The following is a 16057-nucleotide window of genomic DNA, read 5'->3' as shown; positions in this document are numbered from 1 at the left end:
ATTAACAATTTGCTATTGGCTACAGATAGGTTTTTACAGTGCTACAAACTCAGCTGTTTACTTAGATTTGATGGCACATGACATTTGAACATGTGTAGCCTATTGTTTTAAAGCAGAAGCAACCAAACTTCCCTGACAGAAGAGCTGCACAATGATAACACACTCACAGCACAGAACTACAGCTGGCCCACAGTTAACTACTATCTTTTCTTGATATATTGTGCTATCTACAGTTGCTAAGTGATTGCATGTCTGTTCTGTGTATCAGGTTTGAATTTTTCTCAATTGCTTTTAAAAAATCTTGTCTTTTCTTCTGTCACCAAGATGCCAAGGCTGGCATCCTGCCATAGGAGGGTGACAAAAGTGTGAAGCATCTTGCCAAAACTGCTCATAGAGTTCACAGGAATGGACAAAATAAGTAATGGATATTGATTAATGATTCAACTAGAGTCCATTAACCAGTAGATTAAAAGTGCTGTTATCTATTTTCATAAAATTTAATGACAAAATATAGTGCAACAGGTGCACCACAGTTCATGGTGCAGGAGGTGAACTGGAGAGCCTACAATTCCAGCATGCTGTGGTCTACTGGAGCTAGCCTGGGCCCAGCTTCAAGAAAATAGTAAGTTCTGATCCCACTTGCATCTCTGATCTGCTGCATGAGTGACTATGCTATGAGCTGTCTCCTCCCAGTCTGATCTTCTGGATAGAAGGGAAAAGCATTTTTAAAATCTCATATAGATGCCTCTCTTGCATAATTATTTACTTAGTGTTCAAATACTGTGGTAATTGTGCTTGAGTAACTGAAAGCATTACAGGCACTTAAACAACAAAAATGTTATGTTGGAAATGAAACCCCATCCTGTTCAAGCAAAATATCAGCTTTCATCTACATATATGCTACACTGAAGGAACAATGCCCTACATTTAAAAGTATAGTACACTAACAATTTTCTAATAATTTCACAGACCATGACTGTGTCTATGCAATGGCAACATGCCCAGTCACACAAGAGCTTTGGTTAGAAAACAAAAGCTTTTTTTAAATTTATTTTAAGGATGTCAGCTACTATACAAAAAAACACAGCCATGCCTACTGCTACACTGGGAGAACAAGGGCATAAGTCTGGTTTTGAAGTAATTTCATTCACTTTCCTGTGTGGGGAACTTTACTGACTTGCATTCATTATTCCTGTTCTGCTCTGGAATCATAGCAGAGTCAGGCCCATAGCTCCTGACCTACCAACATTATACTGTATTTAGTCACAGCATGAAAACAGGAGGAAAGGCAGCACCAGACATACACAGGGAGATTATAAGGGTAGGAGTTGATTTGCTATCTGAGGTTAACACTGCAAAATTTTTTAAGGTAATTCAGTTCTCATTAGCATAGCATGAATTTGTTGGCTATTGTTTCAATTCTAAATAAAACTAATATGACAGAAACCAGAATAGACTGCAGGATCTTTATTTAGAAAGTACGATAAAGAGTATTTTTCATGTAGCAGAAATGAAAGAGAGAGAATGGCTTATGTTCAATTACCTCCACTGGCACGTGCCATTTTCAGAGCTTCAAGAGAAACAGCAGGGGTTATTTCTAGCTGGCAAACAACAACTTTGGCTTTACAGATGACATCAGAAGCCCTCTTCAGGTCTTCAAAATTTAAAAGCAGGTTGGCTCCTGGGACTATGACAATAACATTCTGTCCTAAAGAGAAGATATTGTGTTTTTACTTTAACTTTGACAATAAAGTATGTAAAACAACTCCTTGCACTTTTTATAATATATTTCAGGTGAGTATTTCAATTTACTTCCCAAAAAAACCCCATTAAAAAGGTATGCATTGCTCACATTTTCAAATACACAAATATTTCAGAGGATAATCAAAAAGATTGATGTACTAATGAATTAGCACTGCACAATAAACACAATATAAATTCCTTTGGGAAAAATCATATATGGGCATTCCCCAGTCTTATTTTGGTGTCTTCTGTGAACTCTAAAGAAGCACTGCACTAGTCACAGTGGAGATGGTGGATACACGCTGAGGGTGATATTTGCATCTTCCTAAAATATTCCAGTAGCATTTGGAAGAGAAAAGCATCAATGTGATTACTGAATTTATATGCCAAAAATGGCATAAAAATTTTAATTTTCTCATCAGCTGGGAACAAAAAGTATTTCACACAGCTAAGAAAATTATGCATGTTCTTTAGATTTCAGAGAAGCAGGCTTGCACCATTTACCTGAGACATTTCAAGTTAGGGCTTCTAATCATCATGAACACCAGAACCAGCTTGTCACCTAAGTCCAGAAAGGTGATGCCTGTGTCTTAGGAAAGTTTTATTATAAGTGAGTAAAGAAGGTGGGCAACAGCTTCCTCTGCTCTTAGAGGTGGCCAGAAAAATGGTCTAAACAAAGCTCTGTGTGTGGAAGCATGGCAGTGTCTCAAAGCACATCTAAGATTCTTTTTATTCTTGTAGTTTGTTTTACAGTTAGGTGAGGTTCATTTACGTAGGTTCCAAATATTCTTTTGTTTTTCTTCAGACACACAAATCACCTTCTTTTATTGCAATTTCTTTCTTTTTTTAATCTCTATTACAACACTTAGAGACCTTCAGGCATGGGTGCCTTCAAATTAAAATTTATTATTAATCACTCAGGTATTAACTTCAATAAGTCAGTTGTTCCTTGATTTACAGGCTCAGCCCGCCCCCGCTAAAGATTCCTTTAAGGACTGCCAATCATTAAAGGCTACCAATTCTGTAATGAACTGAATTACTCTGCAAATAAATATTTATGTTTTTAAATACATTATTTTTGTTGAATGTGACTTCAAAGTCCTTTGACTAAGAATGTGCAAAGCTTCTCTCCCTAAATACATTCCAAAAAGAAAGCAGGACAATGGAAAGAATAATATAGTGATCTCAGAGGGAGGGACCCAAGCTTTCCAAAGCAATTCTGCTGTCAATGGTTTGGTACAGAACAGCTGCATATGAAAAGCAAAACCTCAGCACTTAAAAGCCAACGCCCTGCTTTTCAACAGACAATGATGGGCATCTTGGATAAAATACAAAAGAAAAGAAAACAAAAAACCTTCTGCAACACGTAAATGTTACCAAAGATATCTGAATCCTGTTGGGGAAATATTCAAAGGCAAATTGTGCCTATTTTGCCAAGCATATATTTTGATAGCTTTAGGGTGCAGCAACGCAAGCAGTAAAAGACAAGGAATCAGTGGAACAAGAATCTCTTTCATTTCTGCCTGGCCTCTGTGCTTCCTAGAGTCTCAGACTCTATTCACATGTCTTGCTGCATTATCTTACTGAACTATTTAGCTGTACTGACATGTATATTATTATCAGACTTCAGAGCTAATGGCCCAAGGCAGTAAGGGGGGCTGTTTCCTTAAACACATGTGTACAAATTCAAGGTAGACTGTGCTACACTGGATCACAGTCTGAAGATTTTCTTCATAACTACAAAAGGTCAGAAACTTAGAGTCTCCTTTCAAACCTGCCAGGGAAATGCAGTACCTACAGTGGTGCAACAGTCCAGACAGACTGAATCCAAGCTGGAGGGGACAACCCCCCGCAACCCCCATTCTGTTCTTAGCTATATATACCACACTTAGTGAATGATAGCATTGACCACAAACTTGCACTGGGGTGCATGAAGACAGAATCTGAACCTGTGCACTCACAATGAATTCAAAATTTTGTATTAACAGCAACCATTTTGTTGAAAGGAATTATTTCTTGCCAGGGAAATCAGATGGGAATTCAGCATCAGGGACAACAGAGTTAAAGACAGATGGCAAAGAGGGGTGAGATTCATCTTGTCCAACATGAAATAATTTTTTAAGTTAAAAAAATCCTACACACTAGAAAGCTCTAAGAAAACTAATTTCTAAAAATTGTTTTTCTATGTTCCTTCAACAAGGAGAATAGACATATTTTCAGAGGTTTTTTTAGTCTTACATATCTTAGACATCTGTTTGAGGAGGAGATAAACTATTGTCCGGAAAAGTCTATGTACCTCTGTTAACCCTGGGAAGCCTTAAACTGTAGACCTAATTTCTAAAACTACTCCAGTGAGATTAAACATTACCCACACCAAGAATGAGAATAATGTATCTACTGCATTACTTTTAATTCTAAAATCTCTTTTTTTAGACTAAAAATATCAGTTTTGATGGGAACATCTATAAAACTTTGAGTTTTGCAGACATCAGCTAGAATATTAAGGGCCACTTTCACACTTGCTATAAGCTGTAACAGCTAAATGAAACCGATAAGCTTGCACAGGCTTACACCAGATGGGGACTGGGTCCAGTCAGGATAAATGCTGCATACATAAAAACTGTCCTAAGTTGGGCTTCTAAAATTGCTACTGCCAGTTCTTAGAAACATGGATAACTCAAGCCAGACCTTTTTTTACATGGGTCATCTTATAGATGACACCAGATGAGAAGAGCCAGTGGAAAAATCAAATGTCAAACCAGTAAACACCACAGTGCAATAAATATCTTTAAAACTGGATGACAAGCCTAAAAACCATCAGTAGTGCTTAGAATGAATAAAAATATCAAACAGATGAAATACTGTAATTGTAACAATAGATGCAGAGCTTCTGCTTAGTAATTCACACAGAAGAAAATTCTATTTGTGATCAGAAAAGAATGTTATAAGAAAAACATATGCTGTGAAATCACATAATTCATGAATACAAGGATGAGTTAAGGGTGTGTTATGGTACCATAATTTCTAGGCAACTACTTGATAGAAATATTGAAGAATCTTGCATATAAAACATTCAAGTTAATGAAGAAAGTCAATATGTAGAAAGTCTTTAAAATTCAGGTGACATTTCTTCATAAACCTGAAGGTTCAAACCAAAGATCTTCCTCTATGGAAAGTATAATACAAATGAATTGGCATATGTATTCTAAGTTTGCCTTATTTACTTAGCCTTACCTAAATAAATATTTTTAATGTTTTTCTACTAGTAGTGCTTTGGTACTGAAAATACACTCAACTTACAAAATAATGTCTATTCACTGTTCCTGAATGATTAATCACTTTATCATAAAGTCAGCACAGTGCCTGTCTCAAGTGAGGGTTATCATGCAGGGTTCTGTGTAGGTGAGCTCCAAGTCCTAACTTGCAATAATCAAGAGAATTTTAATCATGACTTGCCAAACTCTGTTGTGCCTCCACTGAATTTTTGCTAGGAATATGAATATGAATATTGTCGGACTTGTTCAAACCTCTAGTCCAGTTAGGCCAAGAAAATGGCACCATTAGTAATCAGTACCAGATATGGCCAAAGCTGCAATCATCTTCAGAGGTAATAGTGTAAAAAATTATCCACAAAGAGGGTTTTTCCCTCACTACATGTGTGTTTAAAAGTACAACACATCATCACTTTATGGAGCTCTTACCATCCAATATTACATTGCTAGCAGAAGGTGTGCTAAGTGACAGAGCTAGTGGCAAGAAGGCAGACTGAAAGGGAAAACAAAACCTTGGGTTTGTGAGGCACCTCGAAGAAAATGTGTTAAGAAAAGCAGCTGGATGTACCAGCTTTTATCCTTAAGAGAGAAAGTACAGATTTGGATATACAGGATCCTGGTATACTTGTGTTTAGTCAAATCAAAACTTTCTGAAAAGGCAGCAGCATAAAAGAGAACAACTAAAAGGAACACAAGATCCCAAAAATATTTCTGCACAGCTTTCTGAGACCAGCCCAGAGGTCTTTGCAGCATCTCTGGGCTGCACATTTTTCAGTGCAGCTCTATAAACTTGTTAAACATCCCCCTACCATACTGCATTAAAACAGAGATTGAACCTCTCTATCTTTTATTGAAACTATACTGTATTGTCCCAGAATGTAATCAACTTTGAGAGAATCAAATGTGCCTGACATTGTCCAACTTTTAGCATTTTGCCAATTACAATAGTGGGTGAGTTATACTTGTGCAATTCAGTAACTAGTCAAAAACTTCCAAGAAATTCTTCAGTGCCAGTTGGACAGACAGAGGTAACATCAGGAAAAATTTAATTCAGAGCCTCATCTGACTTTGATCTCTACAGCTTTCTTTTGCTCTGCCTTCACTCATACATCAAGCATCATACACCCTCTACTTTTATATCTCCTACTACTCCCTGTGATTTTTCTCAGCTGGTTTGAGTCGGTATTTATCCCAAGTATCAGTTTGTGTAAAGAATTGGTAAGAACGGTAGGTTAGGTGTCTAAAAATACAGCAATGAGGACTTGTCAATTTAAAGAGATGATAGCTATGGCTTTTATTTTTTCCTCATCTTAACACAAAACACCATCACCAACCCCAACTTCACATGCTTCCCTTCAGGTATAATTTGATCTAGCAGAAACTACTTTACATCAGTCCATTGAGTGCTGTGGTGTTTCAACTATGCCAGCACAGCCACTGCAGTAAAACATGCATGTGTAGACAAGCCCTTTGAAAACTGCTGTAAAGCCTGTTTAGGTCAAATCAGCCAGGTTTCTACAGAAAAAAAAAAAAAAAAGAAAATGTCTCTTGCAACAGCAAAGCACATAAGTACTGCTATTTTACTGCAATTTACTCAATTCAGGCGCCAGATGGTTTTTGAGAGAAGTAACAACGAGAACCATTACCAATTCTGTGCATCTGTTTGCTTTAGAGCATAGTTCTGACCAGGTTTGCTCTTCTACTAGATTTTAAATTAAATTTGAGGCCAGTGATAACTTAGCATACAATTTTTCAGTTACTCAGAGGCACAAACTACATGACTTTATGCATTATTCATGTCACTATGTGAATCACAAGAATGTCATATACCCCTCACACCGACACTAACACTAACATGTAAGATAGCCCACTGTGAACCTCATGGCCCTAAACATCCATTTCCCTTTCCTGGTGCTAATAAAGGTTTTACATCCACAAGATTGTTTTGTTCCTTATCCTTCAGAAAAATTCTTGGTGGTAAAATTTTAACAGGTCATCCTCTGTTCATTCAAATTTAGACTGTTTTTATCTTAGCTGGCCATGCATACGAATTGGGAAATTATAAGATTGGTTATTATTTTACTAGTCTGGACAGCAAGTTTAGTGTAAGACAAGTACAAAACAGTGAGGCCTGGGAGAACTACTGGATTCCCAGTAGTCCCTCCTGTTTACAATGGCCATAGTGACTGTAGGCAGCATAAGAAGTGTCAAGAGTTGCTGTGTAATCTACCTGCTGATCCAAACCCAGAAAAGGAGGTGGAGGTTAACAGGCAGGTATCCAGGTTATCCAATGTATTCGCGTAACCTTATTTCTGAGTTAGAGCTGTCATGCAAGGCCTGGATTAATCTTACTTAGGGAAAATTAAACTCACATCTCCAACTAATTTGCCTAATTTTCCTGAATATTCCTGTGTAGGCTTGCCTTTAGTCACAGTTCCTTCCCAGTTTTGCTGCGTGAGTAAATAGTTATGTTTCCTTTCCCATTTTGAGCTGTAGCCCAATGTACAGCCATCAGGTTATATAGAAGCTTGGTAAGTTGATGTGTCAGCTAAGCTGTGGTAACTGTTCAAATGAAGCCTCTTAGCAACTCCAGAAGTGAACTAATCCAATCACACTTAATTTGTTATGTTTGCATAAACATTATCAGTCCTGAGCTCTATATTTTGATCCAGACACACTTCTTTTAAGGGCTCTCAATAGCTTGAGAAAATATCTTGAAAAGACAGATAGATGTGGCACTTAGGTAGATGGTTCAGTGGGGGACTTGGCAGTGCTGGGTTGGACTTTGTGATCTTAAAGGTCTTTTTCAGCCTAAATGATTCTATAGTAAAAGTCATGGGTAAGTCATAGTAGGAAAGGAGAACTTTAACCTTCTAATATACTGTGTATTCACAACAACATAAAACTAGGTTGATCAGCTGGCTAACTAAATTATGATTAAGGAAAACATAAAGTTTTCTGAAGATAGTTTAGCAACCTTGACAAAGAATATGAAAACAAGCCAAATCCTTATTTCTTCCCCTGCAAAATAAGACTGAAGGCATAGGCTAAGGAAAACTAACATGGAAAAAATGCCATTTTATTGTGTACTCATCACTGCAGATGCAACTTGAAATCAAGATTTGTGGTAAAATGACAAGATCAACAGAAATATTTTTACTTATACTGAGGACAAATCCTTTTCCTGATTGAGAGCATAATGATTCACTTGGTGTCCTGAGGAGGCAAACCTCTCTCTCACAGGACCAGAGGAAATGGCCTCAAGTTATAGCAGGGAAGACTTAGATTGAATATTAGGAAAAATTTCTTCACTACAAGGGTTTCCAAGCACTGCAATGAGGGATGTGGCTGAGCTACCAACCCTAGAGGAATTGAAAAGACATGAAGATGTGGCAATTAGGTAGGTGGTTTAGTGGTAGACATGGCACTGCTGGGTTAATGGTTGGACTCCTATAATCTTAAAAGGTCTTTTTCAACCTAAATGAAGTGCTGGGTAATTTGTAGTGGAAAAGGAGAGCTTTAACCTTCTAATACACTGCATGTTCAGGAAAGTAAAATTAGATAGCTTAGCTGGCTGATTGAAATATGGCTATCATACTGCTAATTTAAGCATCTGATTCTGCTGCTTTTAGGCACCTAATTCCACATTGCCTGCAATAAACAGAAATGAAATAAAATGTAAATAAAATCTTGGAAAAAAAAAGAAAAATGTAGAAAAAAATTTCCACAATTAACAGTGACAAGTCAAAGGTTTCTTTTATGGCTGAAAAGGCTGAACAAAGAGGACAATTTAGAGCAGAAATATGTACCTTCACTGTTGACAATTATTGAAGCAGTTCCAGTAGCAGCATCTGTAGTTTGACCTACAAATGCTAAGAAAGGGAAAAGTTAGAGCATGCACTAGTTCAATACATTACTTTCAACCAATAGCATGTGATGCAGTTTAATTGAATTAAATCTAAAATGAACCCATAACCTCCAGCAATTTAAAAATGCTAATTACTCTTTCATGTGCAACAATGCCAGAGAAGCTAACAACAACAAAAAGTGTTAATTTACACCCACAAAATGAAATACGAGTCCAACATTCTTTAATTTGGCTACATCTCTGCATTAGAGAAAGCATGTTATTTATACAGCCTTCTCAAGCACTCTACTCCTACTTGGAAATATTTCTTTTATCCAATGAAACAATAGATTCAAGGCTAAAGAAAAACAAAAATACTAAAACAACCCAGCATCTCATTCTGTGTAGATTTGCATTTCAGCAGCAATATTAACTAATACTATGAAGGTAGTGGTGGGGTTATATGCATCCTTTTTGGATTGCTATTCAGAGAAATTAACATGATTCTGTGATTCTGGCAGCACTGTCTGTTAGAAAGATTGCTCCATGTTTCCTACTATAAGAACCTGTTTTCAGCTGACACCAAATTTGTCAAATACCAACCAATGATAGGAAATTAGTAGTAGAAAACACCATAGCAGAAAACTGCCCAAAAAGTTGAGGGTTTCTTTTTTCTTCTCCAAAAACTGTATTTGAGAAAAATCTACTATTCCATTTGAGACAAATTCTGGTGACCTTTTGTTTAAGGAGCTCTGGTTTTCTAACTTTGTAGAATGTGAATTTAATGCTGGGCAAAAAGTAGGCTTCTTTCTCAATATGTGCCTTTGTGGCCAGTTTAACAATCTGCTCCAATTTGAAGGCAGAAAAAACACCTTACATCATGCTCATGTGGTTTTGCTGAAGTCTTGCAGGTACTTGCCCTGGAGGTACCCTTGTCTAGCTCAGTACCAGGGTCAGAGCAGGACTTCCCTTGCAATTACAGCTTATTTTCACCATCAATTCTGTCTACATACTGGAACTGAAAGCAGAGAATGTGTGTCTTCTGTACTCTCAATAATCTTGCAGCATGAGCAGCGAGTTGCCCAGTTCAAATGAGGGAAAAGGAACAACAGATCAATAAAGACCTAAATGGTGTGAGCAGCACTGGCAGCTGGTTTGTTGTGGAAGACAAGAAGACAGGGAAAGGGGAAAATTACAAAAGAGATTGGAATTGGAAAGAAAAGGGGTATGCTGATATGCTAGGAAACATAAGAACAACATGAAGACATAAAACAAGGACCCAAGTTATGAGAGCTGGAAGAACTGGCAGAACCCAGTATCCTTCTGCACAACAACAGAGATATGCTAGAAAATTATTAAGCCAGGACAAAAAACCCATGACTGAAATAAGACTATCTTAAGAAAAAAGCTCTGAGCACACTGAATCAGCCTTGCCTCCAGATCTTGGAATACAAGTTAGGATCCTGGATCAACCTCACCAGCAGTATATCTTACTTTTCTCCAGGGCTGATCAATGGAAGAGGTGACAATCCAATACAATTCTGAGATATTTTTAACTCAATCAGCAGAAATTGGGACCTTGGATCTAAACATTCCAGCTGTTCAACTGATCTACCTAGGTATCAATGAACTGCAATATGATGGAATTTCTGAATATTTTCCCTACACTTTTCTTTTGTTGCTATAAAGATTATTTTAAAATTTATGTTAATATTGAAAGAGCAATAATTTAAATCAGAAAACATTAAGGTTCTTCGTGGCATATGCATTTTCATTAAGTGTTATGCATTATAATTGCTTCATTTATATGATCAAAGACATGAGGTAGGCATGCTTTGGAGACATTCAGAACAGTACACTAACACACTGTTTTCATGGCATCCTTGCTTGGTTTCTTGCCTAATTTTAAAGATACACAATGAATAAACCTATATATACATTTGTGAAATATTTAGATGCTACACTGATAAGCATAATTCTAAAGCCCACAAAATACTGATAGTTTTGCCTTTAAAGCAGGACTTGAATAATGCAGTAGATTAAGCTTGTGGCTGCACATTAAACAGAAGAGATAAACGGAATATTGAATTGCTACTTAGTGATTACATCTGTCCATCCTTGTCCAGCCCAAAGGAGAAAAGGGTGGTGTAGACAAAAAAGTGATAATATAGTTAAGCAGCGCACAGTAGACAGGGAGTTGGTTTTACAAAGGTAAAAGATAATAGAATATTCTGGATGCCTAATTTTCACTTTTTCTGAAAGCTTTTTAATATTGATTTTTGTGTGTATGTGTGCTAACATCAGCTGCAGTCTCTAAAATGACTGCATGTGTTGGTTCACAAAGCAAAGGTGAAATGTACTGCATTTACCACTGAATTCCCACTCCGTCCCTCCTCTGACAACATGAAGTTGAGAATGAGTAATCAGAATGAATTTTTAAATTTCTCACTAGGCATTATTATAATTAGTGCCAGACTAAACAATTGCATAACAGCAAGTTATCTTCAGGTGACTTGCAATGATGTAATCATCTGAGATTTAGAGGCAATAACAGTACATTTTATTTTTAGTGGTACAGCTGATTTCAGGAGTCCCCATAGTCTCTCTTATATTCATTCATTCCTGCCAGCTGTATCAAAACAGTTATTCATAGTTCTGAATGGTAAAACATATCTAATAAGGCAAAACAATAATAAACCTTCCACCACCTGTTTCTGAAGTTAAAAAATAATATGAAATATTTAAAGTAGAATTTTACCTGTAGAAATACCATTCTTCTTCAAATTATCAACATAATCATTGCCAAAGGAATCACTCCCAACCTATACAAAAGATAAAATAATGGGTTTTCTTTACAGAAAGGTGAGAGGATAAATAGACCATCTTTAGACAACCAAATGCTCTACTGTAATTTAAATACAACACTTTTAGTCTTTAGAAGCCCTTTGACTGATTAATCAACAAATGATGAATTGAGAAATAATGGTAAAAATGTATTAATAGTATTAGCAAACATCAAGAACATTTTCTGCACTTTTCTCCTGCTCTATTACAAAAACCCATGTTGTAATATTCAAGTTTCATCCTTGTACAATCCCCATGCTTCTTTGACACTGAAACTTCTGGGGATTTTTAAAACTGAACATGTACTGAATTTTTCAGCTTTGAATTGAAAGCATTGACATTAATTCTGGTGTCCTCCTTAATTGCAGCTTGTATTTTTAATTTTTTACCTCAAGTTTCCTTGGTGGAAAAATATGAAACTGTGTTTATGGGACAGAAAGCAATGATGAACACAGCATTACTAATTTCTGCAATTCTCAGTACTAAGTGTACTGTTTAGAAATTAAAATTTTTTTTTTTGTTTGCATTATCCAGCAATAGCAGATCAGGTTGAGTTAGGGAGTCAAGCTATGGTCTATTGTTTTTTAATAGCAACTTTAAAAGCTTGTAATTTCAGTTCCATTAATCTTTTTAGCTGAAAACAATTCTGCTTGCTGTTTATTCAAACTAATATAAATTTCTTTTTGTTACATTACACAAGCTGAACAAAGGAGATGAGGTACATGGGAGAAAAAATAGTTTAATTTGCTTAATATCATGCAAGCATTTAAAATATATTTATAGAGCCAACAAAGCTTTTGAGTCACCACTCTTAGCCTGTCTTCAGCATGCATAGAATGTGTTCCCAATTCCAAGAGTCAGTTGTGTATTCGAGCAGCGTCAAAGACTAACCAATGCTACAGAAAGTATTTTTGCAAGAGGAAAAAAGAAGTATCTTTCAGATTAGAAGCCAAGTTGAGATCCTGGTTGTGGGTCTAGAGAAGTCCTAACCAGTCATCCATCTTCTCATAAAACAGCACTATGTAGCTAACTTCAGTTAGTTAGTAGTGTACTTCAGTTACCAGAGGCACAAAGCAATTGCCTCTACTGGCTGTTGTTAGAAAATTGTCTATTTGTGAGTTCAGTCCTTCAGAAAGCTGAGAAGGCCTGAATACCAACTAGTGATCACAAGAATCAAACACTTTGATTCAGAATTCTAAAATTTAAAGTGTCACAGATAGATGATCCTTCTCCTCATGTATTTAATTGCATAACCACGATTTGAAACTTCCATTTCCTACAACATCTATAAGGGGTGTTTCTGAAGCATTATTAAGGACAGTCCCAGTCTTTCAGCAAAGGAGGACAGCAATTAAGGTCAGAGTAGTCTAACCAGATGGAACATTGGTCTAGTACATGGAAAAAAACCTCCAAACAACCCAACATTTTCTTGGGTCACTGTGTTAGTCATTGTTTTCATATTAGAGTATATTTGTACTTCTGACTACTCCCACTTTGCCAGACAGGGCGGGTTGTCAGAAGCTGCCTCTTCTGACTGCTTTAGGCTGGATGACTGCAGCCATCTGCAATTTAAACCTGAGGTGTGCTCACCTCTACACCCTAAAAACTGTGTTCTGAAACACATTCAGTCTGATAGCATCACCTTCTCCCTCCCTTGCTACTATGATTCTTCTACAACAAATCTCACAATCTGCTCAGTTAATTCAGCAACAAAATATTTTATAACCCCTTTCCAAAAGCTCAGATCAAACTTCCTTCAGCTCTGAATCCTGCATGACTGACAGACAGGCATCCCTTACTTTTCCACTGTCAAAGCAGCTGAGATCAGCCATGGTACTTTTGCTCGCAGTAAGACATCTCAGTGCTAGAGGGAAGCCCTCCAAGGGGTGTCCATGGAGTTCACTTTCCTCTGGAGACTTTTTTCCATGTTACTTCATCAGTATCCAACCCAGTTAATCCTAGTGCATTTGAAGAACTTTATTTTTCCATTCAGGCTTTACCCCCAAGGAAGACAAGACTATTGGGCATTAGACTCAGTTTAGATTAAAGGCATATTTACTGGCCGTGTCAAATTATATAACATGGTTTAAAATATTTTCTGCTTTTGCACAGACTCTCCTAGATGGACTGCTGGATAAACCGAAAAATAGATGTCTCAGTCTGCAGACCACAGAACACTGTTAAGAGCTGAAACAGCATTTCTTCTTTCTTGAATTCTTAACAACAAAAGCCATTTGTACAAGCATTAAGATGTGGAAAGACAGAAAGAAAGAAGACTGGGTTTTAATGAAATAACAGAAATATGTTTTTGAAAAGTACTTAGAAAATATAGTAACTACTAAATTTTATTATGATTGTGTATGTTTCCATTGCACTGAGCAAAGGGCTAGACCATTAAAAAAATAAAGTAAAATTCACATTTGCAATGGAAAAAAACCCTTTAACATTTAGCAAGAAATGTTAGAAGGGAATTCACTGCCAGTTCATGTTGTACTTGAATCTGATCGTTCTTGAATGCAAAGATGATCAAATATACACAATATGACAGAAGCGCAAACATTGCCAAAAAAACGCAACGCCACACTGCAGAACAGCTAGTGATAATAACTCACAGAAATGCTTTCAGGTGTAATTTAAATTTATAGCCAAAATTGATTGGTCTAAATATTGAATTGTAAGAACAGTGAGGAAGGCTTCCTTGAGATGTTTGCAGTACTTCTCAAAAAATCTTTGACAGACAATGATCCAACAAATTTAGCATCCTCCCCAGCTATGGCAAAAAAAACAAAGTATGTCCAGTCAATTCGAAGTTTCATCTACAGTTAGCACAGGATAGACAATAAAGACTAGAGAGAGAAAAAATTTGATCTAAACTGTAGTAATGATCACTCAAAAGTCATAATGTTTAATGACAAAAATCAAAGAAAAGCATTGCAAGAATATAGCATCTGCCAAGTTGAATCAGCCCAATGGTCTGTGAGCAAGTCTTTAGAGCTGCAGTACATCAGATGTTTCAGAAAAGTAGGCAAAAACATCCCATAGCACACAAAGGTGCTAGAATTTGGATATGATCACCTTATCTTAACCTCAAGTAATGAGATAATGATTCAACCCGCAAAGCATTTTTACATTCCTTCTCAAATTTGTCATTGGCTTGTGAGTGTCTGATTTTTAATCATCTACAAAGTAAATTTCAGAGCGACCATAGCTTCTAACACTTGAATGCCATCAATGAAGTGCTGATCACTGTAACAGTGGGGAACATAAAGAGGAAGTCCTAATCAAGATTTCTTAAATTTTGAACATGTCTAACTCTTCCCAATTCTCTTTTCCATGGTATATCAACCTAAGTTTTGCAATCCTTCTCTACATGTAATTTCTGTCAGATCTGTAGCCAACTAGTCTTTGATTCTGGCAGTGCTCTTAAACAGCCTCCTCCATGCTTAAATTTATAGCTGAAATAAGAAAAAGAAAAGAGAACTAGGGAGAGATTTTAAAAGCTAAAAACATACCAAAAGCTTTTTGGTAAGCGACCAAAAGGTTTACTGGAATTTGCATGAACATTCAGTTCAGCTGTAATTGAAGAGCAAGTCAGCTCTTACCTTGCAGATGAGTGAGGTGTTGGCCCCAAGTCGAGCAGACTGGACACACTGGTTGGCTCCTTTCCCACCAAAACCAACAAAAAACTTATGTCCAAGGATTGTTTCTCCAGCTTTTGGCAATCGTGTAGTAAGGCTGTTCCAATTTAAAGCAATATTTACATACATTAGTGACTGAAAATAACAAGCATCTTCAATATAAGAGTTACATAGTTATAATCCTAAATGGCTCAACGGTCAGCCAGTAAGACTGAAAAATACTCAAAAGACGTTTTAGGGTTCTACTCCACATATTACTAGTTTAAGTTTACTCCTTATATGCCACACAGTCAAGTTTCTTGTCCCCTCAAGAGAGGGACTGCATTTCTTTTGTTCATGTTTCACGTTTCTACAGAAGTTGTACCTAATCCCTGACTGGGATTTTCCACTGCTAACTCAGTACAGATAAACCATAAATCTATAGGTCTCACTGTTCTTAAGGTTTTTTTACTGTAACATTAGGCTCAAGTTTACATATAGTTCATTTAATTCCATTACATGTAATTATACCTTCTTAAACTATACTTAAGAAATTTTTCATTCTGTTGGTGTTCACACTCCTAAGACTTGTAACTGTTACCAAAATCTGCCTCTCCTCTGCTGTCATACAGGCACCCGGTACATATTTAACATTTTTCTTTTTTAAGTTTTTCTCTTACAAATCAAGCTTTACAACTTCTCAGCATTTTGTTTTTTCCTTGAATGCAGTCCAA

The 16057-nt window shown here is 36.6% G+C and overlaps 1 protein-coding gene across 1 annotated transcript in view; it reads right to left on the bottom strand.

Annotated features, from left to right (window-relative positions):
- RBKS (ribokinase) overlaps positions 1–16057 on the bottom strand; it is a 70269-nt gene that overhangs the window by 35218 nt on the left and 18994 nt on the right. The window contains exons 2-5 of the mRNA XM_064414506.1: positions 15309–15441; positions 11621–11684; positions 8825–8887; positions 1544–1708 (exon numbers count right to left, since the gene is read on the bottom strand). Coding sequence (XP_064270576.1) covers positions 1544–1708; positions 8825–8887; positions 11621–11684; positions 15309–15441 — 425 coding nt within the window. The remainder of the gene's footprint in view (positions 1–1543; positions 1709–8824; positions 8888–11620; positions 11685–15308; positions 15442–16057) is intronic.

This window comes from Passer domesticus, chromosome 3, assembly GCF_036417665.1.
Source record: "Passer domesticus isolate bPasDom1 chromosome 3, bPasDom1.hap1, whole genome shotgun sequence".
NCBI lineage: Eukaryota > Metazoa > Chordata > Aves > Passeriformes > Passeridae > Passer > Passer domesticus.
This window is presented reverse-complemented; position numbering and strand designations above follow the sequence as displayed.